The following is a 26,501-nucleotide window of genomic DNA, read 5'->3' as shown; positions in this document are numbered from 1 at the left end:
GAGAGGCTGGAGGTTTGGGGGGGGAGATGGGGAGGGAGGGAAGGATCAGAGGCTGGTGATGGGTAGGGAGAGATCAAAGACTGGCGGTTGTGGGGGGTGCGATGGGGGTTAGCTGGTGGGAGAGGAGGGGAGGTGTTTGGAGCCAGGAGATTGATAGAGGCTGATGGTGGCTGGGGACATTGTGGTGGGCGGAAATCAGAAAGGCCAGGTGGAAAGGATAGGGGAGATTAGAAATGTTGGGGTCAGAGGTGGTTAGGGATCAGAAATCTAGGTTGTTGGGAAATTGTGGCTCTCGGGATGTGGAGAAATATTGTGGGTGGAAGCAGAGCTCCTATCTTGGAAGTGATTTACAGGTAATACAAATGCAAATACTGCAGATGAAAATCTGAAAAACAGAAAATGCTTGAAATAGTCATCAGATTAGGTAGCATCTGTAGAGGGAGAAATGGTTTTCATTTTAGATCGATGACTTTTCATCAGATAAGCTTGCTGGACCAAAGGGGTAGAACCTCTGTTTCACTTGGCCCACAAGCAATGTTAGAAAGGCATTTACTTGCCGTATCCAGTATAACCCTCTTCCCTTTAGCTGTTGGGTTTCCCAGATTGGAAGTCTATACGTCCGGTGTAAAATTTAAAATGAAGGTGAGATCTGAGGCACGCAGCCTTATTAAAATATGCAAATGAGCATACATCCAAAGAGCAAGTTGGTTGTCTTTCTCCAGTATCACCTATGGGTAAACTGGAAGTGGACAGATTTGAGGTGGGTTGGGTTTGAGTTTGAGATTTATAACATTTTTATATTCCCTGCCCCAAATCCACCTGTTTCTGGGGGTTTAAATTCCCCCCGTTGTCTCCCACTATGTAAACATGGCCCCTACAGCTGGTTTTCATGTGTCTAAAGTCTTTTACTTTACATAGGAAAAGGACTATAAAGAACCACTGGTTTCCTGCAAGCCTTCAGAGTAAAAAATGTAAATGTCAAAGAATGAGGGAGACCTTGTTGAAAGGAAATGTTCTGTGTACCCTGGGTAGTGGGAGTTATCCAAGCAGCCTTGGCTTCTTACTTATACACTATAGGTTTGGGACTTGTAATGAGTACAAAAGGTAAAAATTGTGTCATTGGATAGTACATCGCAATCGTTTTACCTCTCTGACAACATGCACATGCATGTCTGTTCAGGTTTTATATAATTTACAGTGGTGTTTGAAAAATGTCTTTCTGCATTTTTGAGGCCATTCAAGTTTTAGGGTTTCACTCCATTCTGTAAATGAATGGGGATTCTTTAGTGTCAATGATTCATCTTGATCTTGATTGTGGTACATAGAATTATTCATCAGTTAACCATCAGTGGTGCTGCACTGCAAGACCCTCATTTTAAAAAAAAGTAATAATGCTGAACTGCTGAACGTTGACTGCATGGCTTCAACCTGTTACTAAAGGCATGCCAAATAGCTCATGGTATAATTTCTTGTATATTAATAATGTTGCATAATTCTTGATCTTAAGAACTGCTTGCCGCATTACCATTTATTAATGTAAACTCTAAGCTTCTGCTGTGACTTTGCTGCAATGTTTATAAGTACATTAAGTTTATAATATATAGTATTTATTGGGCAATTTAAATGGTTCCTCTCTGTTCAAATAGCTGATTAACATACCGAAAGATTTTTTTTTTAAAGCCGCTCTTGTTTTTCCATCCTCCTTAAGCTTGGCTCAGTTGAAAGCACTCTTGCCTCAGGCAATTGTGTATTTGAGTTTCAGGATTTGAGTCCCTAATTTAGTCTGCCACATCATCAGATGAAATATTAATGTGAGATCCTTTCTGCCTGTTCTGATAGTTCAGATGAATCTTGCAGATCTCATATACTATTTTGAAATAGAGCAGGAAGCACTCCCAGTGGCCCAGTCATTCAGCAAAAACCACCAAAATTAGTGATTGACTCCATTACTATTTGTGAAATGTTACTGATACAAATTGAATATATTTGCCTACATAAGTCATTGCATTTTTTTATGAAGCACTTGGAGCCATTTTGTGACAAATATAAATACGAATATTATCTGGGCAAGCTCTTTTCAGGTAATTATTCATTCCTTTTTGAAAGCCATAATTAAGTCTGCCTTCACCATACATGCTATCAATGCATTTCAGATCCTAACCAATTACGCATCAAGTGGTTAGGATCTGGAATGCACTGCCTGAGAACCTGGAACAGGCAGGTTCCATTGTGGCTTTCAAAAGGGAATTGGATAATTGCCTGAAGAGAGAACATTTGCAGGGCTTACAGGGAGAAGGCAAGGGAATGAGATTAGATGAATTGCTCTTGCAGAGAGTTGACACAGGCAAGCCAGGCCTAATGGTGTCCTCCTGTGCTATAACTATTCTGTGATTCTTCTATTTTCTTTTAACAAAAGCAAAAATATGCATATCAGCCAGCATCTTTAACATTTTCAATGTAACTCTCTTTATCAAAATACCTGAAACTGTAGCTTGCTTACCCTCTTTTAGGTGCTGACTGATCTGTATTTTTTCAGCATTTTTTGTTCCAGATAGCAAGCTTATATTTACTAATCATATTGTTCTTTTACTTTTTTTATTGTCATCTGCCCCAAGATTGGGGAATTAAAAACAAAAACAGAATTACCTGGAAAAACTCAGCAGGTCTGGCAGCATCAGCAGAGAAGAAAAGAGTTGACGTTTCGAGTCCTCATGACCCTTCAGCAGAACTGGGTGAATCCAAGGAGCTTATATAAGCTTATATTTCACCCCTCTCCTTGGATTCATCAGTTCTGCTGAAGGGTCATGAGGACTCGAAACGTCAACTCTTTTCTTCTCCGCCGATGCTGCCAGACCTGCTGAGTTTTTCCAGGTAATTCTGTTTCTGTTTTGGATTTCCAGCATCCGCAGTTTTTTGTTTTTATCTCTGAGGAATTAAACGTTGCACATATGATCATGAGTATTTTATGCTTGTTTATCCCTGATGCAGTTTTTGTGGAACACAAGTGCATCAGTATCAAAACACATTATGAATTCATGGCAGAATAACGTTCCATGATATCAATTTACACTATGATTGATGTATTTTTAATTTCTGCAGGTGGTTGGTTTTATAATTATTTGTAATTTTAAAACATTGTTTACTGGACTTTATACATTTCAGACTCCATGGAATGCAGATGTTGACATCTGGTGGCATGATTTAATGAAGGAAGCCAGTGATGAATGTGCACCTGAATGGTGTGATTCTGAAGATCCTCTCTTTATCCTGTACACTAGTGGATCAACAGGAAAACCAAAGGTAATGGCATCCCTGCTCCTAGAATAGCAAAACATGATGGACCAGGAAAGACCAACTGTTCCATCAAGCCTGCCCCACCTTCATGATGTCTAGAACACCATGATTAGAAACATCCTACCACTCCCTCCACACTGCAGTCATGAAATCTCCTGGAAGAGGCAAAAAGAGGGTAAAATAGGGCAATCAAAACCAGTCCAGGAGATCACATTGACCATGCTTATGTTAACCGGTAAACTAGTTACTTCTTTTTATCAAATATGATCTTTGCCCCAGTCAAGATCAGTCCAACTTTCTTTTCGAGGCATGCAGAGAGTCAGCACATACCACACAAGCCAGCAACTTAATTGCAAAGGCCCACTTGCTCCTTTCTTGGAAAAGAAGTTCCAATCTTGCGTAGTTTAAATGGTTCTCCCCAGTCTGTCAAATTGAAATAACCTATCAGGTGGGTATGCAGTCCAGCCTTTTCATTATTTTCGATATCTCCAACAGATTGCTTCCAAACCCATGCTGCTCTGAAGTAAATAGACTCAGCCCTTTAAGCCCTCCTGAGTAGCTAAAAGCTGGGAATCATTCTTGTGGTTCTTCAATGGACCTTTTCCAAGGCTTCTACGTGAGGGAACCACAACTGGATGTAGCCTTTGTTTGGCTAATAAGTTTAAATTTAATTCAGATCAGAGCTGACCAAGCATGTCCAAGCAGCGCTAGAGTCACTGCCAAAAAGGAATTCTGGAATTTCATTACCCCTAGTTGCTTCACCAGCATGTGTAAGAAAATATTCCTTAGTAGCATCCACAAAAAATTCAACTACTCTTCCTACTACATTAGGTGTTTCAACTTTAGACGCTTTAGTGCTAGGAAAGTTGAAATTCTCCATGGTACAGATTATACACCCAGATTATAGGAATAGTAATTTGTGAATAAAAATCCTCGACACCTAAGAAATCTTTTTCCTGAAAATCTGTAACAGCTGATTAGAACTGTATCTTGGGAACTTTGTCCTCCCTGTTTACTGTAAAAATGGTTTAAATATTAACTGGAATGACAGATTGCTGCACTATTTTAAACAAGTTGCTTCAAAGACTGTGCCTTGGGAAGGATTTGTCGACAATGAAATTGCTCTCTAAATTGGCAGATTGCTAGTATAAAGAAATCTCTACAAACCCTTTTTATCATTGCCAGAGTCAGTTTACAGAATATTTTGTATTTGCACCCAACCATATGCAGACTGATTAATTTATTGCCCATTTATTTTCATACAAACTGCATGCCACAATACATAATCATCTCCATAATTAATTTCAATTCTTCAAACAATATTTGCCCCCATTTTTCACTACTTAGTAGATGCAAAGCTATAAATATGTAGCTCAGACTCACGGTATGGAATCCACATCACACATTGTACAAAATCAATTCCATTCAGCCCATGACCTTTAAATCCACTAATTTTAATGAATGGAAATGTAAGAGGTTGTACACCTACAAATTCTCATATTCTCCCAATTGAGTCTGTCGGATTATGGAGTTTTCCCTGGCCAACATTTTTCTCTCACCCAGGACCACCAGAACAGCAGTTTTGCTAGTCATTCGTCTTATTGCTGTTTCTAGAACCTTGTTGCATGCAATGTGGATGTTGTGATTGCCCACATTAAGGTGATGAGACTTCCAAGGATGAATGTTCCTGATTGCCACAACTCTTTGTGTGAAGGAATGTTTCCTGTCATCAACCCTGATGATCCAAATTTCCTCCTCAATCCAAACCCCGGTCATAATTTAAGGCTATGCCAACGTTCTGGACACCCCCACCAGAGGAAGTAGTTTCTATCTATTCTATCAATTCCTTTAATCATCTCAGTTAGATCACCCTTTGTTTTTTTATACTGAAGGGAATACAAGCATTGTGTATAATGCCTATCTTCATCATTTGACTCTTTAGCCCTAGTATCATTCTGGTGAATCTGCGCTGCACCCCTTTCAAGGCCAGTATATCCTTCGTGAACTGCAGTACCCAAAACTGAACACATTGGTCTATATGGGGTCTAACCAGAGTTTTATAACTGCATTGTGACCTCCACCTCCTTGCATTCCATCTCTTTTCTTTCTTTTATATCTCTCTCTTTCTTTCTCTCTTTCCCTCATTCTCTCTCTTTTTCCCTCTCTCTCTCTCTCTCATTCCCTCCCCCTCTCTCTCTCTCTCATTCCTCTCTCTCTCTCATTCCTCTCTCTCTCTCATTCCTCTCTCTCTCTCATTCCTCTCTCTCTCTCATTCCTCTCTCTCTCATTCCTCTCTCTCTCATTCCTCTCTCTCTCATTCCTCTCTCTCTCATTCCTCTCTCTCTCTCATTCCTCTCTCTCTCTTCCTCTCTCTCTCTCTCTCTTCCTCTCTCTCTCTCTCTCTTCCTCTCTCTCTCTCTCTCTCTTCCTCTCTCTCTCTCTCTCTCTTCCTCTCTCTCTCTCTCTCTCTTCCTCTCTCTCTCTCTTCCTCTCTCTCTCTCTTCCTCTCTCTCTCTCTTCCTCGCTCTCTCTCTTCCTCTCGCTCTCTCTCTCCTTCCTCTCTCTCTCCTTCCTCTCTCTCTCTCTCCTTCCTCTCTCTCTCTCTCCTTCCTCTCTCTCTCTCTCCTTCCTCTCTCTCTCTCTCTCCTTCCTCTCTCTCTCTCTCCTTCCTCTCTCTCTCTCTCCTTCCTCTCTCTCTCTCTCCTTCCTCTCTCTCTCTCTCCTTTCTCTCTCTCTCCTTTCTCTCTCTCTCTCTCTCTTTCCTCTCTCTCTCTCCTTCCTCTCTCTCTCATTCCTCTCTCATTCCTCTCTCTCTCATTCTTCTCTCTCTCTCTCTCTCTTCCCCTCTCTCTCTTCCTCTCTCTCTTCCTCTCTCTCTCTCTCTCTCTCTCCTTCCTCTCTCTCTCTCATATTCCTCTCTCTCTCTCTTACACTTTCTCTCACACTCTCCTTCACAGTTCCTAGCTTCTTGTCATTTTGAAAGTAGTTCTTGCCCTTCACCTTAGATTTTCAATTTCCCTCACCAATTTCTGACATTATTTCCAAGAATTGGCCAATTAATGTTTTTTTGATGCAAGCAGTAAACAGTATTAAATTTAGTATTCTGCATTCTACAGATTAAACTTCTTTTTCTATATATTGGTTTATTTGACAAAAGCTCTGAAGTTTGTAATCAAATCTTTTTTTTTTCTCTTAAAGGGTGTGCAACACACAGTTGGGGGCTATCTTCTTTATACTGCTACAACCTTTAAATATGTGTTTGACTACAAACCTGATGATGTGTATTGGTGTACAGCTGATATCGGGTGGATTACAGGCCACTCCTATCTCGCTTATGGACCTCTGGCCAATGGTGCTACAAGTGTTATGGTTAGTATAGAAGTATCAATATTATCTACCAATCAATTGAGTAGGGAAGTTTCCAAAGAAGAATTGTTCATGTTCATTGCTCATATTCCATGTACTCTTAATGGGTAAAATCTGAAAGAAAATGGTGACAACCACTCACCTTATGCATTCTGTAATAGGATGCATTGATGCTACCAATCATTGTTTATTTTCCAGTACTAGCATGCATTGCATTGAGTCTGAGAGAGAAGTCTTTAACACTGTAAATTTTTGATTGATCTCAATCTGATTCAGCATTGTTGCAATCAAGATCAGTTGTGCCAACCCTTTGAATGGCAAAGCATATAATTGAACAGATATAAGCAGCTGTCTGACAACAGTAAAACTCAACATAGATTTCATAACCATATTGAATTGAGGTATACCTAATTTTGTTTTAACCTTTTCATAATTAATCTTTTGAAAATTAATTTCCAGTTTGAAGGTGTACCGACTTACCCAGATGTAAGTCGACTCTGGGAGATTATTGACAAATACAAAGTGACAACATTTTACACTGCACCCACGGCTATTCGATTGCTCATGAAATATGGAGAAGAACCAGTTAAAAAGTGAGAATTTTTAAAAACTGAATTACTAAGTATCCATTAAAACTGATAGAGACGATTTCCATTAGTTGCTTGCAAATTAGACAAATGGTTAATTCCTTCCGCCTTTTCAGGAACTAGAATGTGGAGGGTTCAGGGGTTTGAAATAATCAAATGCTGCAGTGGTACATGAGGTTCGTGTACTGGATAAAGCTGGAAATGATAATATGTGGGGATGGAAGATATCTGAGGATGACATCAGTCGAGTTTTGAATAGTGGAAATGTGATGAACGAAGATGAATATTCTGGAGTTTTTCTTGATTATCTTTGGGAATCAGGGAGTAATACACAAAACATTCCCCCAGGAAATTAAATGGGTGGAAAGAGATGGGGAGATGGTGACATCGTGGTAATGTCACTGGACTAGTAATCTAGGGGCCCAAGATAATGCTCTGCAGACATGGGTTCAAATCCCATCATGGCAGCTGGTGGAATTTAAATTCAATTAATAAAAGCTAAATCTACTTTCAGTAATGATGACCATGAAACTATTACCGATTGTTGTTAAAAACCTACCTGGTTCATTAATGTCCTTTAGGGAAGAAATCTGCTGTCCTTATCTATTCTGGCCTACATGTGACTCCATATCCACAGCAATGTGGTTAACTCTTAACTGCCCTCTGCAATGGCCAATCAAGTGACTCAATTCAAGGGTGATTAGGGATGGGCAACAAATGCTGGCCTTGCCAGTGATGCCCACATCCCATGAAAGAATAATAAAAAGTCTGATGAAATGGATTGTATATGGGCTGCAGAAGGAGCAGGTTTGATAGCGATCATTTTTCATTTCAAGTTGATATTTTCTTGTATATCTTGCCTAACCTTACAACCATAAATCAAGAGAATCTCAATATGTACAGTAACTGATAGTATTAAATGATAAAGATATACAACACTGATTAAAAGTTGTACCTAACTCCAAGTTGTGCAGTTATATAGCATTTAATGTATTTAAATACATACTGCAGTGAGCTTGCTGATTTCTATGTGCTTGAAGATGATGAATCCTTTCATTACTGTTTTGAGGTTTATATTCCTCACAATCCATCATTGGCATGACACTACTATTGGGAGCAAAATATTGGTGTGTGATAATCAGATGTGCTGCGCAGGAAGTGCAGTAAGCATAATTTTTTGTGTTTATTTTAAAGTTGTGAAGTTTGATTTTTGGATTTTGTCCCAAATAGGTTTAGTAGGGAGTCTTTGAAAATCCTTGGTACAGTGGGAGAACCAATAAACCCAGAGGCCTGGCTTTGGTACTATAATGTAGTGGGTAACAGGAAATGTCCAATTATGGATACCTTTTGGCAGACTGAGACTGTAAGTTTTTTTAAACTGTACATGTGCAACTTTAAAATCTCAAAACTGATGCTGTAAGAGAAAGTATATAAGTAACACTATTATGCATTAAGAAGTCTATTGAATGATTTGCCAATTGGGCCACTTGTCTCTCATGTTTCAGTATCTTTGCGCTACATTTGTGCTATTACATTGGACAAAATTCAGACTTTTAAGTCATTTAAAAAATTTCCTGGTGAATCTTGACATTATTGCCATTGACCAACTGCATACTGAATTTCCTTATAGTGGTGTGCTTTTATGCTAGAATAATGAATTCTGTTTGTTTCAAGTTTATTTGTTCATAATTTATGACTGTGGATTTATGCCAATATGGAAACTCTGATATTTGAACATTTGGATTGAACTGTGCAGTTCTTCTGATTTGAGATCTTGGATTGAAGGACAATTGCACTAAACCAGTTAAGCTGGTAATCTATATAGTTTTCCATTATCAGGCTGACATGTGACAACTTCCATGGTATTTACTTTATTTTTGTGTTCACTTTAGTCTTGTTAGTCAGCTATTTGCTTGTAATATAGATTCTCTGTTGTTTTCAGGGTGGTCACATGATAACTCCTCTTCCAGCTGCCATCCCACTAAAGCCAGGGTCAGCTGTGAGTAAACTATCATTTATTAACCTAGACTTAAAAGTTGCTGAATGTAATTGATCATAAGGTTGTTTTGTTTCTGTATAATGTGTCATTTCATATGGACAACAGAATTTAATTGAAGCTGGTTATTCTGTCCTTTCCGTACCATTTCATGTTTGAAATGTAAGGCATTGTTGAGACAGGGCTGGTGAATATGTGTAGGCTCAATAATGTTTCAGCAGATTTTAACTGAACCTTAGTGTCTCCTTATCAGATACAGAGCCCAGTTCCAACTTTCTGCTGCTCAACTGTTTTTTTCAAATTTTTTTAATGAAGATATCCCCTTGAGCCTTTTTATCTTTCCTTTCTCCTTGGATTCTTTCACTTGTATTTTAGGAGATCCTCCTTATCTCTCTTGAATGCATTGACTTCTTGCTTGGGATCTGATGACAAAGGAATTTGATGCCTGCCAGTACTTTCACAGAATCACAGTGCAGAAGTGGCCCTTTGGCCCAATGAGTCTGCACCGACATGTGAGAAACATCTGACCTACTTATCTAATCCCATTTACCAGTACTTGGCCCATAGCCTTGAATGTTATGACGTGCCAAGTGCTCATCCAGGTACTTATTAAAGGATGTGAGGCAACCCACCTCCACCACCCTCCCAGACAGTGCATTCCAGACTGTCACCACCCCCTGGTTAATAAAGTTTTTCCTCACATTCCCCCTAAACCTCCTGTCCCTCACCTTGAACTTATGCATCCTTGTGACTGACCCTTCAACTAAGGGGAACAGCTGCTCCCTATCCACCCTGTCCATGCCCCTCATAATCTTGTACACCTCGATCAGATCGCCCCTCAATCTTCTCTGCTCCAACGAAAACAACCCAAGTCTATCCAACCTCTCTTCATAACTTGAATGTTTCATCCCAGGCAACATCCTGGTGAATCTCCTCTGCACCCCCTCCAGTGCAATCTCATCCTTCCTATAATGTGACCAGGACTGCACACAGTACTCCAGCTATGGCCTCACCAACGTTCTATACAACTCCAACATGACCTCCCTACTTTTGTAATCTATGCCTCAATTGATAAAGGCAAATGTCCCATATGCCTTTTTCACCACCCCATTAACATGCCCCTCTGCCTTCAGAGAGCTATGGGCACACAAGCCAAGGTCCCTTTGTTCCTCAGAACTTCCTAGTGCCATGCCATTCATTGAATACTTCCTTGTCAAATTACTCCTTCCACACTTTTCAGGGTTAAATTCCATCTGTCACTTATCTGCCCATTTGATCATCCTGTCTATATCTTCCTGTAGCCCAAGACACTCAATCTCACTGTTAACCACCCGGCCAATCTTTGTGTCATCCCCAAACTTACTAATCCTACCCCCCATGTAGTCATCTATGTCGTTTATATAAATGACAAATAATAAGGACTGAGCGCAAATCCCTGTGGTACGACACTGGCTTCCAGTCACTAAAGCAGCCTTCTGTCATCACCCTCTGTCTCCTACAACTAAGCCAATTTTGAATCCTCCTTATCAAATTACCCTGTATCCCATGTGCCTTTGCCTTCTTTATAAGTCTCCCATGTGGGACCTTGTCAAAGGCTTTGCTGAAATCCATATAAACTACATCAACTGCACTACCCTCATCTACACACCTGGGCACCTCCTCAAAACATTCAATCAAATTTGTTAGGTATGACCTCCCTCTGACAAAGCCATGCTGACTATCCCTGATCAAACCTTGCCTCTCCAAGTGGAGATAGATACTCTCCTTCAGAAATTTCTCCAACAGTTTCTCTACCACTGACATGAGACTCACTGGCCTGTAGTTCCCTGGCTTATCTCTATAACCCTTATATAGCGGAACCACATTAGCTGTTCTCCAGTCTTCTGGCACCTCCCCCATGGCCAGAGAGGAATTAAAAATTTGGGTCAGAGCCCCTGTGATCTCCTCCCTTGCCTCCCTCAGCAGTCTGGGACACAGATCATCTGGAACTGGAGATTTGTCCACTATTAAGCCTGCCAACACCTCCAATACCTTGTCATTCCCTATATCAATTTGCTTAAGAACCTTGCAATCTCTTTCCCTGGGTTCGATACCTTCGTCCTCATTCTTTTGGGTGAAGATGGACGTGAAGTATTCATTCAAAACTCTACCGATGTCCTCTGGCTCCACCCATAGATTGCCCCCTTGGTCCCTTATGGGCCCTCCTCTTTCCCTGGTTATCCTCTTGCCATTGATATACATCCTCTTGCCATTGATATACTTATAGATATCTTGGGATTTTCCCTACTTTTACCAACCAGAACCTTCTCATATCCCCTTTTTGCTCTACTAATTGCTTTCTTAAGCTCCACCCTGCACTTTCTGTACTCCACTAATGCCTCTGCTGATTTGGTTCCCTTGTAGCTGCTAAAAGCCTCTCTTTTCCTTCTCATTGCAACCTGAATATGTCTGGTCATCCATGGTTCTCTGGGCTTGTTACTCCTTCCTATCACCATGTTGAGCCTGTACCCTCCCCATTTCCTTTTTGAACACTCCCCACTGTTCCTCTGTAGATTTCCCCACAAGTAACTGTTCCCGGTCTACCTTGGCTAGATCGTGCCTTATTTTACTAAAATCCACTCTCCCCCAATCCAAAACATTTTTTTGCAACATGTCGATTTCTTTGTCCATAACAAACTTAAACTGCACCATGTTGTGGTCGCTATCACTAAAATGCTCGCCCACCAACACCTCAGCCACCTGTCCAGCTTCATTCCCCAGAATTAGGTCCAGCAATGCACCGTCCCTTGCTGGACCCTCTACATATTGACCTAAAAAGTTCTCCTGTACGCATTCCAAGAAATCCACTCCATTCAAGCCCTTAACACTATGTCTATCTCAATTAATGTTAGGAAAGTTGAAATTACCCAATATAATTACCCTTTTGTTATTATTTTTACACACCTCCAAAAATTGTGCACATATTTGCTCCTCAATTTCCCATTGACTATCTGGGGGTCCATAATAATGTGGTTGCCCCTTTTTTATTCCTAAGCTCTACCCACAAAGCTTCATTCGATGTCCCCTCCAAAATATCATCTCTATTCAATTGATGTTTTATTTGTGTGCGAGCTTGAAGAAATCCTGGCAGGTCATTCAACATAATCCAATGTCAATATGTGCAGTTCCAGCAGACAGAGTCAATTTTCCTTCTCCAGCTTGCGGATGTTAAGGACAATTATAATTCCCGCTGAAGTTTGGTCCTGATGCAAAACTAAAAGTCCTGATTTCTATTTATTATGAATGGCCTCTAACTGCTTTAACTTTTTGCAAATGTTTCATTGTAACATTTACTACAATTTTATAATCTTAAAAATAAATGCAGATATTCATTAATTTTCAGAGTTTTCCCTTTTTTGGTGTTGTTCCCGCCATTCTCAATGAATCTGGAGAAGAACTGAAAGGAGTGGCGGAAGGTTATTTGGTATGAAACATTATTGTCTTTTTTTGATACTTAAGAAAATGTGTTATTGCATTAGACGTTAGAAACTGCATTGAAGTTACTTCATAAATACGAAAGCTTTCTAATTATGGAGTGATGGTTTGCCTATTTATACCCTACTTTCAGGTTGATGCACATTGGGACTCCAATAAGTTGGAAGTCAGTTTGGCAGTTCCCAAGTGTACTGAAGCCAAGCAAAGTGAGACTGTCTCTATTAAGCAATGTCACATCACTTGGGGTTCACACTAGTTATAAGTTATCTCCCTCTGGGAGATGGTTATTGGATTGCCTTACAACTATTTAGTTATAAAAAAATTCTATTAGTTCACACATCATGCACCTGCCCTCTCTTACCTAATATTAAAGATTGGCTTGTCAGCAGAAGTCTGTGTATGCTAGCAGCCTTATGCTGACGTTCTTTGTCATTGGGTAGAACGTGATGCACAGCCAAAGGTATAATCCAGATCATCTGCAGGTTGCATTCTATGGGTACCAATCTGAGATCTGTAATATAATGATACACTTATCTACATTGATGCATTGCTTTTAATTTTCCAAAACTTTAGATTCGGGGAAGGTCCCATTGGATTGGAAGATAGCAAATGTAACTCCGTTATTCAAAACAAGAGGGAGACAGAAAACAGGAAACTACAGGCCAGTTAGCTTAACATCTGTCGTAGGGAAAATTTTAGAAGCTATTATTAAAGAAGTTATAGCAGGGCACTTAGATGAGCTCAAGGTCATCAGGCAGAGTCGGTATGGTTTTGGGCAAGGGAAATCATGTTTAACCAACTTATTGGAGTTCTTTGAGGAAGTAACATGTGCTGTGGGTAAAGGGAAACTGATGGATATACTGTACTTACATTTCCAGAAGGCATTTGATAAAGTGCCTCATCAAAGGTTATTGCAGAAAATAAAAGCTCATGGTGTAGGGCATAACATATTGGCATGGATAGAAGATTGCTTCCTGTTAGCTAGCCAGAGAGTGGGAATAAATACAAAACAAAAATAAAAATACCTGGAAAAACTCAGCAGGTCGGGCAGCATCTGCAGAAAGGAACACAGTTGATGTTTCGAGTCTGTAGAACTCTTCAACCGAACTAAGTAAAAATAGAAAAAAGGTGAAATATAAGCTGGTTTAAGGGGGGGTGGGTGGGACAGGTAGAGCTGGATAGAGGGCCAGTGATAGGTGGAGATAGACAAAAGGACAAAGAGGTGTTGAAGGTGGTGATATTATCTAAGGAATATGCTAATTAAGCATAGAAAGCAGGACAATCAAGGTACAGATAGCCCTAGTAGGGGTCGGGTGGGGTGGGGTGAAGGGAAGGGATCAAAATAGGCTATAAGGTAGAGATAAAACAATGGATGGAAATACATTTAAAAATAATGGAAATAGGTGGGAAAAGAAAAATCTATATAAATTATTGGGGGAAAAAAGGGAGGATCGGAAAGGGGGTCGAGATGGAGGAGAGAGTTCATAATCTAAAATTGTTGAACTCAATATTCAGTCTGGAAGGCTGTAAAGTGCCTAGTCGGAAGATGAGGTGCTGTTCCTCCAGTTTGTGTTGAGCTTCACTGGAACAATGCAGCAGGTCAAGGACGGACATGTGGGCATGAGAGCAGGGTGGAGTGTTGAAATGGCAAGCAACATGGAGGTCTGGGTCATGCTTGCTGACAGACCGAAGGCGTTCTGCAAAGCGGTCACCCAGTCTGCGTTTGGTCTCTCCAATGTAAAGGAAACCCCATTGGGAGAAGTGAATGCAGTAGACTAAATTGAGGGAAGTGCAAGTGAAATGCTGCTTCACTTGAAAGGAGTGTTTGGGCCCTTGGACGGTGAGGAGAAGGGAAGTAAAGGGATAGGTGTTGCACCTTCTGCAGTTGCATGGGAAGGTGCTGTGGGAGTTGAGGTGTAGGGGGTGATGGAGAAGTGGACCAGGGTGTCCCGGAGGGAACGATCCCTGCAGAATGACGCCAGGTGGAGTGAAGGGAAGATGTGTTTGGTGGTGGCATCATGCTGGAAATGGCGGAGGATGATCCTTTGAATGCAGAGGCTGGTGGGTTGATGAGTGAGGACAAGGGGGACCCTATCATGGTTCTGGGAGGGAGAGGAGGGTGTGAGGGCGGATGCGCGGGAGATGGGCTGGACACGGTTGAGGGCCCTGTCAACCGCCGTGGGTGGAAAACCTCAGTTAAGGAAGAAGGAAGACATGTCAGAGGAACTGTTTTTGAAAGTGGCATCATCAGAACAGATGCGACGGAGGCGAAGGAACTGAGAGAATGGGATGGAGTCCTTACAGGAAGCGGGGTGTGAGGAGCTGTGGTCGAGGTAGCTGTGGGAGTCGGTAGGCTTGTAACGGATATTGGTGGACAGTCTATCACCAGAAATTGAGACAGAGAGGACAAGGAAGGGAAGGGAAGTGTCAGAAATGGACCATGTGAAAATGATGGAGAGGTGGAAATTGGAAGCAAAATTAATTAAATTTTTCCAGGTCCAAACGAGAGCATGAAGTAGCACCGAAGCAATCATCAATGCACCGGAGAAAGAGTTGTGGGAGGGGGCCGGAGTAGGACTGGAACAAGGAATGTTCCACATACCCCATAAAGAGACAGGCATAACTGGGGCCCATGCGGGTACCCATAGCCACACCTTTTATTTGGAGGAAGTGAGAGGAGTTAAAGGAGAAACTGTTCAGTGTGAGAACAAGTTCAGCCAGACGGAGGAGAGTAGTGGTGGATGGGGATTGTTCGGGCCTCTGTTCGAGGAAGAAGCGGAGAGCGATCAGACCATCCCGGTGGGGGATGGAGGTGTAGAGGGATTGGACTTCCATATTTAAGAGGAGGCGGTTGGGGCCAGGGAACTGGAAATTGTTGATATGATGTAGGGTGTCAGAGGAATCACAGATGTAGGTGGGAAGGGACTGGACAAGGGGAGAGAGAATGGAGTCAAGATAGCTAGAAATGAGATCGGTGGGGCAGGAACAGGCTGACACGATCGGTGTGCCGGGACAGTCCTGTTTGTGGATTTTGGGTAGGAGGTGGAAGTGGGCCGTCCGAGGTTGGGGGACTATGAGGTTGGAAGCTGTGGGAAGATCATCTCCAGAGGAGATGAGGTCAGTAACAGTCCTGGAAACAATGGCTTGATGTTCAGTCATGGTCCAGTGGGAGGTAGTAGGAAGTGTCTGCGAGTTGACGCTCAGCCTCTGCGAGATAGAGGTCAGTGCACCAGAGAACAACAGCACCACCTTTGTCAGCAGGTTTGATGACAATGTCAGGGTTGGACCTGAGAGAACGGAGTGCAGCAAGTTCAGAGAGAGACAAGTTAGAGTGGATGAGAGGAGCAGAGAAATTGAGACGACTAATGTCACGCCGACTGTTCTCAATGAAAAGATCAGGAGAAGGTAAGAATCCAGAGGGAGGGGTCCAGGTGGAGAGAAAATATTGGAGGCGGGTAAAAGGATCCGTTGAACGGGGAGAGGATTCCTGCTCAAATAAGTGAGCACGGAGACAAAGGCGGCGGAAGAAGAGTTCAGCATCGTGCCGAGCCAGAAATTCATTGAGATGAGGGCGCAAGGGTATGAAACTAAATCCTTTGCTGAGCACTAAACGTTCAGCATCGGAGAGGGGAGTAAATAGGTCTTTTTCAGGTTGGCAAGATGAAACAAGTGGTGTGCCACAGGGATCAGTGCTGGGACCTCAACTGTTTACAATTTATATAAATGACTTGGATGAAGGGATGGTTGCCAAATTTGATACAAAGATAGGTAGGAAAGTAAGTTGTGAAGAGGACATAAGGAGGCTACAAAAAGATACAAATAGGTTAAGTGAGTGGGCAAAGATCTGACAAGTGGGGTATAATGTGGGAAAATGTGAAATTGTCCATTTTGGCTGGAAGAATAAAAGAGAAGCATATTATCTCAGTGGTGAGAGATTGCAGAACTCTGAGATTCAGAGGGATCTTGGTGTCCTAGTGCATGAATCACAAAAGGCTAGTATGAAAATACAGCAAGTAATTAGAAAAGCTAATAGAATGTTATCATTTATTGGGAGGGGAATTGAATACAAAAGTAGGCAGGTTATGCTTAGTTGTACAGGGCACTGGTGAGACCACATTTGGAGTACTGCGTGCAGTATTGATCTCCTTATTTAAGGAAGGATGTAAATGTGTTGGAAGCAGTTCAGAGAAGGTTTACCAGACTAATATGAGGAATGGACGGGTTGTCTTATGAGGAAAGGTTGGACAGACTAGGCTTGTATCCACTGGAGTTTAGAAGAGTAAGAGGTGAAACATACAAGATCCTGTGGGTTCTTGACAGGGTGGTTGTGGAGAGGATGTTTCCTCTTGTGGTAAAATCTAGAACTAGGTGTCACTGTTTAAAAATAAGGGGTCGTCCATTTAAGACAGAGATGAGGTGAAATTCTTTCACTCAGAGGGTTGAGTGTCTTTGGAACTGTATTCTTTAAATATAAAAAAAAGGAAGAGAGAGACCAAAGTGACCGTAGACCCTTTAGAGAATGAGGCTGGGGAAATAATAATGAGGAACCAGGAAATGGCAGAGGAGTTGAATAAATACTTTGCTTCAGTCTTCATGGTAGAAGATACTAATAGCATTCCAAAAATACTAAATAATCCAGGGGGCGAAAGGAGGGGAGGAAATAAATAGAGTAACTATCACTGGAGAAAAAGTACTAGGCAAACTAATGGGGCTAAAGGCTGATAAGTCCCCTGGACCTGATTGGTTGCATCCTAGGATATTAAAGGAAGTAGCTACAGAGATAGTGGATGCACTGGTAGTAATCTTCCAAGAATGCTTTGATTCTGGGAAAGTCCCAGAGGCTTGGAGAACAGCCTATGTAACAACCTTATTCAAAATGGGAGGGAGACAAAAAACTGGTAACTATAGGCCAGTTAGCTTAACATATGTCACTGGGAAAATGTTGGGGTCTATTATAAAGAATGTCCATGCGTAGCTGGTTTACAGCTTTATTGGATCAATGAAATTTATTCCACAAGGGTACTGCTGCACTTTAAAAATGCTATAAAACATCGAATACAAATCACATAAATGGCAGTGCAGCAGATGCTTCAAATTCAGTTTAAGTTGGTCAAAAGTAGAACTGGTTTTAGAAAAATTATTTGGGTTTATTTAACTTTTTTTGGCCTTATGTATGTGCATAATACTGAAGGAACTTTGACTCAATAGTAGTACTTTTGCCTCTGAGTCAGAAGGTTGCAGGTTAAATCCCCACTCCATAGACTTGGAAACACGGCTGAGTGTGTGCTGCACTATTGGGAGTACTTTCTTTGGATGATATGTTCAACCTCTCAAGTGGACATAAGTGATTGTACAACACTACTTGAAGAAGAGCAGGGAAGTTTTCTCAGTATCCTGGTCAACGTCTATCTCTCAATCAATATAAGTAAAACAGATTATTTAATTATTCATTTATCTGATTTGTGTGTGCACGTATCGCTATATTGCATTAGCAACAACACCTCTTAAGTCTCATTGGTTGTGAGCTGCTTAGGGATGTTCTGACATTGTGTGTGGAGTGTTACATAAGTTGTGGTTTGTTCTATTTTTCTTCACTAAGAAAGTCTAAAGCTCAATTCTTTGTGTTCTTAATTGATATCAACCAGGGCAATAGTTAGAGATCTGCGATTAGCCCTAGTTCCCCAAGCTAGAAGGGAGAAAAACCTGATCACTGCTGCTATCAAGTGACACCTCAGGAGAGAGGGGTGAAGTTGGAGAAAGGATAAATAATTTTACGACAATTTTTAGTGGGAAGGTGTTTCTCCTTCACCTGCTAAACCTGCACTGTAGATCTGAAGGAGGAGTTTAACCTAACTCCTGATTGAAGCAGTGTGAAACTGCATGGCGGATAAACTTAATGCAATTTTCTAAAACTACCAGAAATGCAGGCATTGCTGCCTTCACTATCCAACAAGTTAACATTTAAAATGTAACTGTTGGGAGAAGAGTTCTGCATAGGGAAATATAATGGCACATGCACTAAGTTATTTTCCTGAGTAGCAAAGTTAGCTTTCTTCAGTGTCAGCATTAGACACTCCGAGGTGAAGTGCAGCTGGACACAACAGAAACCAGGAACTGCTGGGCTGAACCAGAATGGCAATGGGGGAGCAGGTGCGGGCGGGCGCGCAGCCGATTGCCACCCGCGATCGGCTGTGCGCAGCCATTTTATGTCAGCGGGCCAATTAAGGCTTGCCCAGTATGACGCACTCCCTGTGCGGGCAGGGGGAGGAGGGAGAGTCGGGGTCAAAGTCTAGGATAATTTCAAGTTGAATTTCAAAGAATTATGGCAGCCTGTGAAAGAAAAAGTAATAGGTGCAAAATCTGTCATTGAGGCTTTGATTATGTCCAGCTGATGTTGAAACTTTGCTTCCCGATATTCCTATTAGGCGGCATCCAAGTCACATATATGCATTTTGGAGCATTTGCCTGCCAGCAAATTTCCTTCATTTTTGCCTTGCGTTTCCTGATCTATAATCCAGCACTCAGTTAATTTCTACATTATCTAATTGGTGGCCACAAGTTCCTGGCATTGCCTGAGCTTGAAGAAAACCGCATGTGATTCAATCCTCCACTTTTATTTCAAGTATAACGTAGAACCATGTAGAACATGGATCACACTTACAGATCTTGCCATTGACATCAGAGGGAGTCATTCCCTAAAGGAACAGTGGGGGAAAAATTGAATGGCAGATACCGTGAGCTGATTGCGCATAGCTGCTGGTTGCCAACTGGAGCAACCTGGATTAGTAGCGTACACACTCAATGTGGACAAAGGTGTATGGGTTAGACAGAAAAGCAGCAAGATCTTAAAAGGGAGAAATGTAACCTTTAAATGGAAACACCAAGGCAATTTACAGCCAGTCTTTGAAATTGGTCAGGCCTCCATTCCTCTTCTGGCAGTATCTGTTGCACTTATACTTCAGTGCATTTCTCTCTCTCTCTACCACTCCTCTGACATGCAGCCTGTCTGAACAATATAATGAGTGCAGCTTATTTCTGTTACTGAGAGCGGCCTTTTACAAAACCTTCTTGACATCATTATAATAACTGCACAACGTAACTTAAATTTAACAGAATTAAATATTAGTTTTCTTAAAGATTATTTAATTTACTGCAGCTATGACTGAACCTTCAACTATGCAGATTAATTCCGTTGTGTAGTTTGACCCATACGTTCTTAGTGTGATTAACTTATCTATGCATAGCTTGTATTTTTTATGCCAAAGTGTATTACTTCATTTCAACCCTTATTCTTTAAACCTCTTTATATACAGGTATTCAAGAAGCCTTGGCCATCCATAATGCGTACAATTTATGGCAACCATCAGCGGTATGAAACCACTTATTTTAAGAAGTTTCCTGGATATTTTGTCACAGGAGATGGTGAGTTGCTTAAACCAGATTTGTAATGAATACTTAGAGTGTATTTTTTTTAAAAATGCTATTTTTAGGGACAAGTGTAAGTTATTTCCACATCCCCAATCATATTTAGTAGAGGTCTTGTGGCGCAGTGGGGCAGCCTCCCTCTGATCCAGAATCTCTTAGTTCAAGTCCCACCCCAGGACTTGATGGCCATGGAAGATGCGTTCATAACATGGCCACATAGGTTGAGTATCAACTTGTATATCGTTCCAATATGCCTATGGCAGGCGATAAGAGTGGGAGAGGCTCCTGGTCAGCTATGTTCGATGTGGAGTGGCGCCACTCAAGCTATGGCCTTTAGTGACAGGGTGGTGACCTGTTCCAGGAAGAACTAGCTACGGAAACAGATGTAAGCATGTGCTTCATCTGCATCTCTAGGTGTGGGAAGAGAATCAAGAAGAATCATAGTTAGTACACAGCTTAGGATACTTTGGTAAAAATTCCATCTATGCAGTGCAAACTCTGCAAAGTCTGTGATTTAAGGCATGCCATTAGACGAGAAACTTGGCTCTTCAGACATGGATTTCCTTTGTAATACCTCTTGAACTGCAGGATATGTTAAGTTGATATCTCAATGTATCTTTCTCATTGTGATTTGGAATTGTTTTCCAGACAATCCATTGCAAAATGGCATTTATGTGCTCCACCTCACTGCATCAGTGTCCATTTTGGCAATTAGTCTTTGTACTGTGTGTGTATATATATTTGGTAGAATTCCTAAATAGGGCTGAATCTTGCGCTTGTTGAGCGTTTGTGATTGGCGGGTCTGGAAGTGGATGCGATATGGGCCCTGACCACAATTTCACGCTGGCTGGCCAATTAACTGGCAGCCAATGTGAAATGCGTGCTGAGAAAACCTCAGCACTGCCGGGGGAGGGGGGTGCGGGTACCGAGAGAAGTGAGGGTGCTGGCGGGTGCCCCCTGAAGGATAACATCTGCTGTAGAGCTGTCTTGGGGAGCTGCAATACTGTAAAAATGAAATAAGGTCAATAAGCTGCTGCAAACTGTGTCAATACTGCAAATTCAAGCACCTGACAGCAGACTACATAACACCTCATCCCTCAATTTTCATCTTTTATTTCATTTAACCCCGGACATTTTATCCAGCCCTGGATGGAGTTTGTAATGAAAATGTGAAGGCCGTTTGGCCTGCCCACTAACCGTAAAGTGGACGGCCCACATAACATCGCTGATAATTGGTTCCTTAATCGGCTTGGTTGTCCGTGTAGTTGTTGGCGGGTGTGCTTCCGACTGCCTTGCGTGCCTGCTGATTGTATTGGGTGCACGCGAGCGCGATAACATCGGGATGCATGCCTGGGTCATGTGATTCTGGGTTGGGCAGGTGCCCACACGTTCAAGGTAAAATTGTGGCCATAATGCTTTGAGTATATTGAAGTCAATTCAGGTGCCAGTGTGAACTTTGCAAAGGAAAATTTATTTATTTGCAAAACACCTCTTCTAGCATTGAAGAATACCATGCAGGTAGTGGGCCCATTGTGCCACCTGCCCTGGAAACAAATTTCTCCCCCTACATCTAATACCAAAACAATTTGTGTTTATAAATAGTCTAAAATTATTCAAAATACCCATCTTCAAATTCTCCATTTCTCTGGTTCTGACCTCTTCAATATTTCTTACTCCCTTCACCATAACTGGCAGCTATGCTTTCCTACATTGCAACAGTGCCTTCACTTCAAACGTTCTTCTTTGGAACACTTTTATTTTCAGTTACAACTTCATAACTTTATTTCATTTAATTCAATTTTGTTGTAGCTTCTAAATTTTTACTTTGTTTCAATTTATTTACATTTTGCCGTTTTAGTGTGGGAAAGTGGTGACTTTGTTCCAATAAGCAGTTGTCAAATGTGATTGATGCATACTAACCATTGACAATATTGAGTGTTTATTAGCACAGGCAAATTAGGTAGTCACACAAAATTATATATCTTTGTGAATGTGTAACATATCAACTGTACCACAAACAAATCCTTAATAATTGTACTCTTTTTTATCAATTCAAATGTTTACACACCATTTCATACCATTGCTGAAACACTATTGTTCCCCAAAGACTATTGAGAGTCGCATCAGAGTCTTGTAGGTTACTGATTTGCTTGCACACATGAGTGCCATAAATGCAATTTGGAAAGCTAACTTATGCAAAGATATCTAATGCTCAATGTCAGATGCATAGGAATCACTTTAGGTTTTAAATGCTCATTTTTGTCTCAAAATAAAATTCAATGAAATTATATTTAATTAGAAACAATTGTCTCATGTTCTGAACAGCAATATATGTGTAACTAGGATTATATATTAAATAAATTCACTGGAAAAGCTTCTTAAAGTGGCTTTGGTGTTTTGGCCAAGGGCGTCAGTCTTAATTGAGTGATGGCACTCCTGCCTCTAAGTTAGAAGGGCAGGGGTTCAAGACCCATTCTGCACATAATCCAGGCTGACCCTTCAGTGCAGTACTGAGGGAGTGCTGTGATATGAGGTTCCATCTTTTAGGTGAAACTTAAAACAGAGACCCCACCTGTCCTTAGGTGGATGTAAAAGTTTCCATGGCACAATTCAAAGAAGACACCCGAGGGGAGTTCCCCTGGTGTCCTAGCCAATAATTAACCTTCAACTAGCATAACTAAGAAAAGTAACTGGCTATTTAATTCATTGCTGTTTGTGAGATCCATCTGTATGAAAATTAGCTGCCTTGTTTCTCTACAATTTAATAGTGACAATATTTCAAAAGTACTCATGGTCTCTGAAGCACTTTGGCACCTTGAGGGTCATGACTTGCCTTTTGGAGGCATGCTCTTTCTTTCTTTACATACAAACATACGAACAAGGAGCAGCAGTAGGCCAGTCGACCCCTCGAGTCTGTTCGCCATTCAATAAGATCATGGCCAATCTGAATGTAATCTCAACACCACGTTCCTGCCTACCCCCAAAAACCTTTCAGCCCCCTGTTTATAAAAATGTTCAAAGGCTCTCCTTCCACCACCTTTTGAGGAAGAAAGTTACAAAGACTCACAACCCTCAAAGAAAAAAATTCTCCTCATCTCTGTCTTAAATGAGCGACCCCTTATTTTTAAACAGTGACCCCTAGTTTTAGGTTCTCGCACAAGAGGAAACATCCTCACCACATCCACCCTGTCAAGATTCCTCAGGATCTTAAAGGTTTCAATTAAGTCGCCTCTTGCTCTTCTAAATTCCAGTATTACAAGCCTAACCTGTCCAACCTTTCCTAATAAGCCAACCGGCCCATTCCTGGTGTTAGTCTAGTAAACCTTCTCTGAACTGCTTCCAATGCATTTACATCTTTCTTTAAGTAAGGAGACCAGTACGGTACACAGTATTCCAGATATGGGCTCACCAGTGCACAAACTCTCTACTTTTGTAATCAATTCCCCTCACAATAAATTATAATATTCCATTAGCTCTCCTCATGACCTGCTGTACCTGCATTCTAACCTTTTGTGATTCATGCACCAGGACACCCAGTTCCCTCTGAATCTGAGTTCTGCAATCTCACCATTTAGATAATAAGCTTTTTTATTCTTCCTGCCAAAATGAACGACTTCACATTTGCCCACATTATAATTCATTTGCCAGATCTTTGCCCACTCACTTAACCTGTCACTTTGACTGTCATGTCACTTTGTTGCCTCCTTACGTCCTCTTCACAATTTACTTTCCTACCTATCTTTGTGTCATCAGCAAATTTAGGAACCATTCCTTCTATCCTTTCATCCAAGTCATTAATGTAAATTAGAAAAAGTGGAGGGCCCAGCACTGATCCCTGTGGAACACCACTCGTCACATCCTGCCAACCAGAAAAAGACCCATTCATGCCAACTGTCTGCTTCCTATTAGCTAGTCAATCTTCTATCCATGCCAATACATTACCCTCTACACCATGAGCTTTTATTTTTTGCAATAACCTTTGATGTGGCACTTTATTAAATTCCTTCTGGAAATCTAAGTGCAGTACATCCACCAGTTCTCCGTTACCCACAGCACATGTGGTTCTTTCAAAGAACTCCAATAAATTGGTTAAACATGATTTCCCTTGCACAAAACCATGTTGACTTTGCCTGATTGTCTTGAACTCTTCTAAGTGCCCTGCTATAAAATCTTTAATAATAGCCTCTACCATTTTCCCTATGACAGATGTTAAGCTAACTGGCTTGTTGTTTCCTGCTTTCTGTCTCCCTACCTTTTTTGAATAATAGAGTTACATTTGCTATCTTCAAATCTAATGCCCCAAATCTAGGGAATTTTGGGAAATTAAAACCAATGCATCAACTATCTCACTAGCCACTGCTTTCAAGAATTTTGGGTGAAGTCCACCCAGACCTGGGGATTTGTCAACTCGTAACCCAACAATTTGCTTAATAACACTTTCCTAATGATTGCAATTTTGCCGAGTTCTTCCTTCCCTTCCATTTCCTGATTTACATCTATTTCTGGAATGTTACTTGTGTCCTCTATAGTGAGGACCGAAGCAAAATACCTGTTTAATTCATCTGCCATCTCCCTACTTTCCATTATCAATTCCCCAGATGCACTTTCTACAGGACCAACACTCACTTTTTTAACTCTTTTCTTATTTAAATATCTATAGAAACTCTTACTTTCCGTCTTTATATTATCAGCTAGCTTTCTATCATACTCTAATTTTTCCCTCCTTATTAATCTTCTTGTCACTCTTTGCTGTTCTTTATATTCTTTTTAATCTTCTGACCTGTCACCGTCTTCGTGTAATTATATGCTTTTTCTTTAAGTTTGATACTGTCTTTAACTTTTTTAGTTAGCCACGGATGGCGGGTCCTCCCCTTGGAATTTTTCTTTCTTTCTCATTGGAATGTATCTATTCTGTGTATTCTGAAATATCCCTTTAAATGTCTGTCACTGAATCTCTATTGACCTATCCCTTAACCTTATTTGCCAGTTCACTTTAGCTAGCTCTACTTTCATGCCCTCGTAATTGCTCTTATTTAAGTTTAAAATAGTCTTGGAGGCACTCGTTTCTCCCTCAAAATGAATGTAAAATTCAATAACATTATGATTGTTGCTACCTAGGGGTGCCTTCACTATGAGGTTATCAGTTAATCCTATCTCGTTGCTCAATACCAGGTCTAGTATAGCCTGCTATCCGGTTGGTTCCAAATCATGCTGTTCCAAGAAGCTGTCTGGAAAACATTCTATATGTTCCTCATCTATGCTACCTTTGTCCATCTGATTTTTCCAGTCTATAGGTAGATTAAAATCCCCCATGATTATTGCTGTACCTTTCTGGCAAGCTCCCATTATCTCTTCTTTTATACTCAGTCCTACCATGTAGTTACACTTATAGGGGGCCTATACACCACTCCCACAAGTGACTTCTTGCCTTTATCATTGCTCTTCTCAACCCAAACCACTTCTACATCCTGGTTTCCTGAACTTAGGTCATCCTTCTCTAATGTACTAATACCATCATTAATTAACAGAGCCATCTTCCACCTTTTCCTAACTTCCTTTCCTACTTAAATGTCACGTAACCTTCAATATTCAGGTCCCAATCTATGTCATCCTGCAGCCATATCTCTGTAATGGCTATCAGATCACGCTTATTTATTTATATTTGCATTATCAGTTCATCTGACTGTAAATCAAACAGTTCCTGAATGTTTGTACACTTTACTAATTCATGATTTTTTTTTTAAAAGTCAGATTAATTAGCAATATTTTGGTGCTATCTGTATTCTGCTTCACATTTTTTCTGAACACCTATAAATTGAATTTAAACACAACTTGAGTTTAAAATTACTGAATCTTGGTTGCCAGGCTGCAGGAGAGATAAAGATGGTTATTACTGGATCACTGGAAGGATTGATGACATGCTGAATGTATCTGGTAAGATTTCTAGTTTATATTATTTGTGTTATAAATCAAAATACTCTTGGATGTTTTTCAAACAAGGTTAGAATGGATACAAAGAAGTAACCACTTCTTATGAATTCTAAACCTGGAGCGCAATTCAAATGTGAAGGACTGAGCCAACTCTTAAGTGAAGTTAAGGCGAGTGAAACTGTTGCTCTAGAGAAGGGTTTCTGAACCTTCTTGCTTTGGATGCCTCTCCCCTCCCATGTTATAAAAAAATCCTTGGACCCCTTGTAATATAAGTGTTTTATTCTGCATAAAAGTTAGTTTTACAATTTAAAAATATTATTATTGTATCTATTTAATGTACAACTTGGATGATTGGATTAAGGCAGACCTACCTCATCTGCAATTATCATGATCTTGCGGAAAGGCCCTAGGACTATATTTTGTTAGCA

General features: G+C 40.9%; 1 protein-coding gene across 2 annotated transcripts in view; it reads left to right on the top strand.

Moving 5' to 3' along the window:
• acss2 (acyl-CoA synthetase short chain family member 2) overlaps nucleotides 1-26,501 on the top strand; it is a 90,370-nt gene that overhangs the window by 54,734 nt on the left and 9,135 nt on the right. For both annotated transcript variants that reach the window (XM_041204357.1, XM_041204356.1), the window contains 8 exons: nucleotides 3,163-3,300; nucleotides 6,493-6,663; nucleotides 7,120-7,253; nucleotides 8,478-8,610; nucleotides 9,190-9,246; nucleotides 12,626-12,706; nucleotides 20,031-20,139; nucleotides 26,008-26,076. In XM_041204357.1, the coding sequence (XP_041060291.1) occupies nucleotides 3,163-3,300; nucleotides 6,493-6,663; nucleotides 7,120-7,253; nucleotides 8,478-8,610; nucleotides 9,190-9,246; nucleotides 12,626-12,706; nucleotides 20,031-20,139; nucleotides 26,008-26,076 (892 nt within the window). The remainder of the gene's footprint in view (nucleotides 1-3,162; nucleotides 3,301-6,492; nucleotides 6,664-7,119; nucleotides 7,254-8,477; nucleotides 8,611-9,189; nucleotides 9,247-12,625; nucleotides 12,707-20,030; nucleotides 20,140-26,007; nucleotides 26,077-26,501) is intronic.

The sequence above is a fragment of the Carcharodon carcharias genome, chromosome 14, assembly GCF_017639515.1.
Source record: "Carcharodon carcharias isolate sCarCar2 chromosome 14, sCarCar2.pri, whole genome shotgun sequence".
Taxonomy (NCBI): domain Eukaryota; kingdom Metazoa; phylum Chordata; class Chondrichthyes; order Lamniformes; family Lamnidae; genus Carcharodon; species Carcharodon carcharias.
Note: the sequence above shows the minus strand (reverse complement) of the source record. Positions and strands in the feature narration are given on the sequence as shown.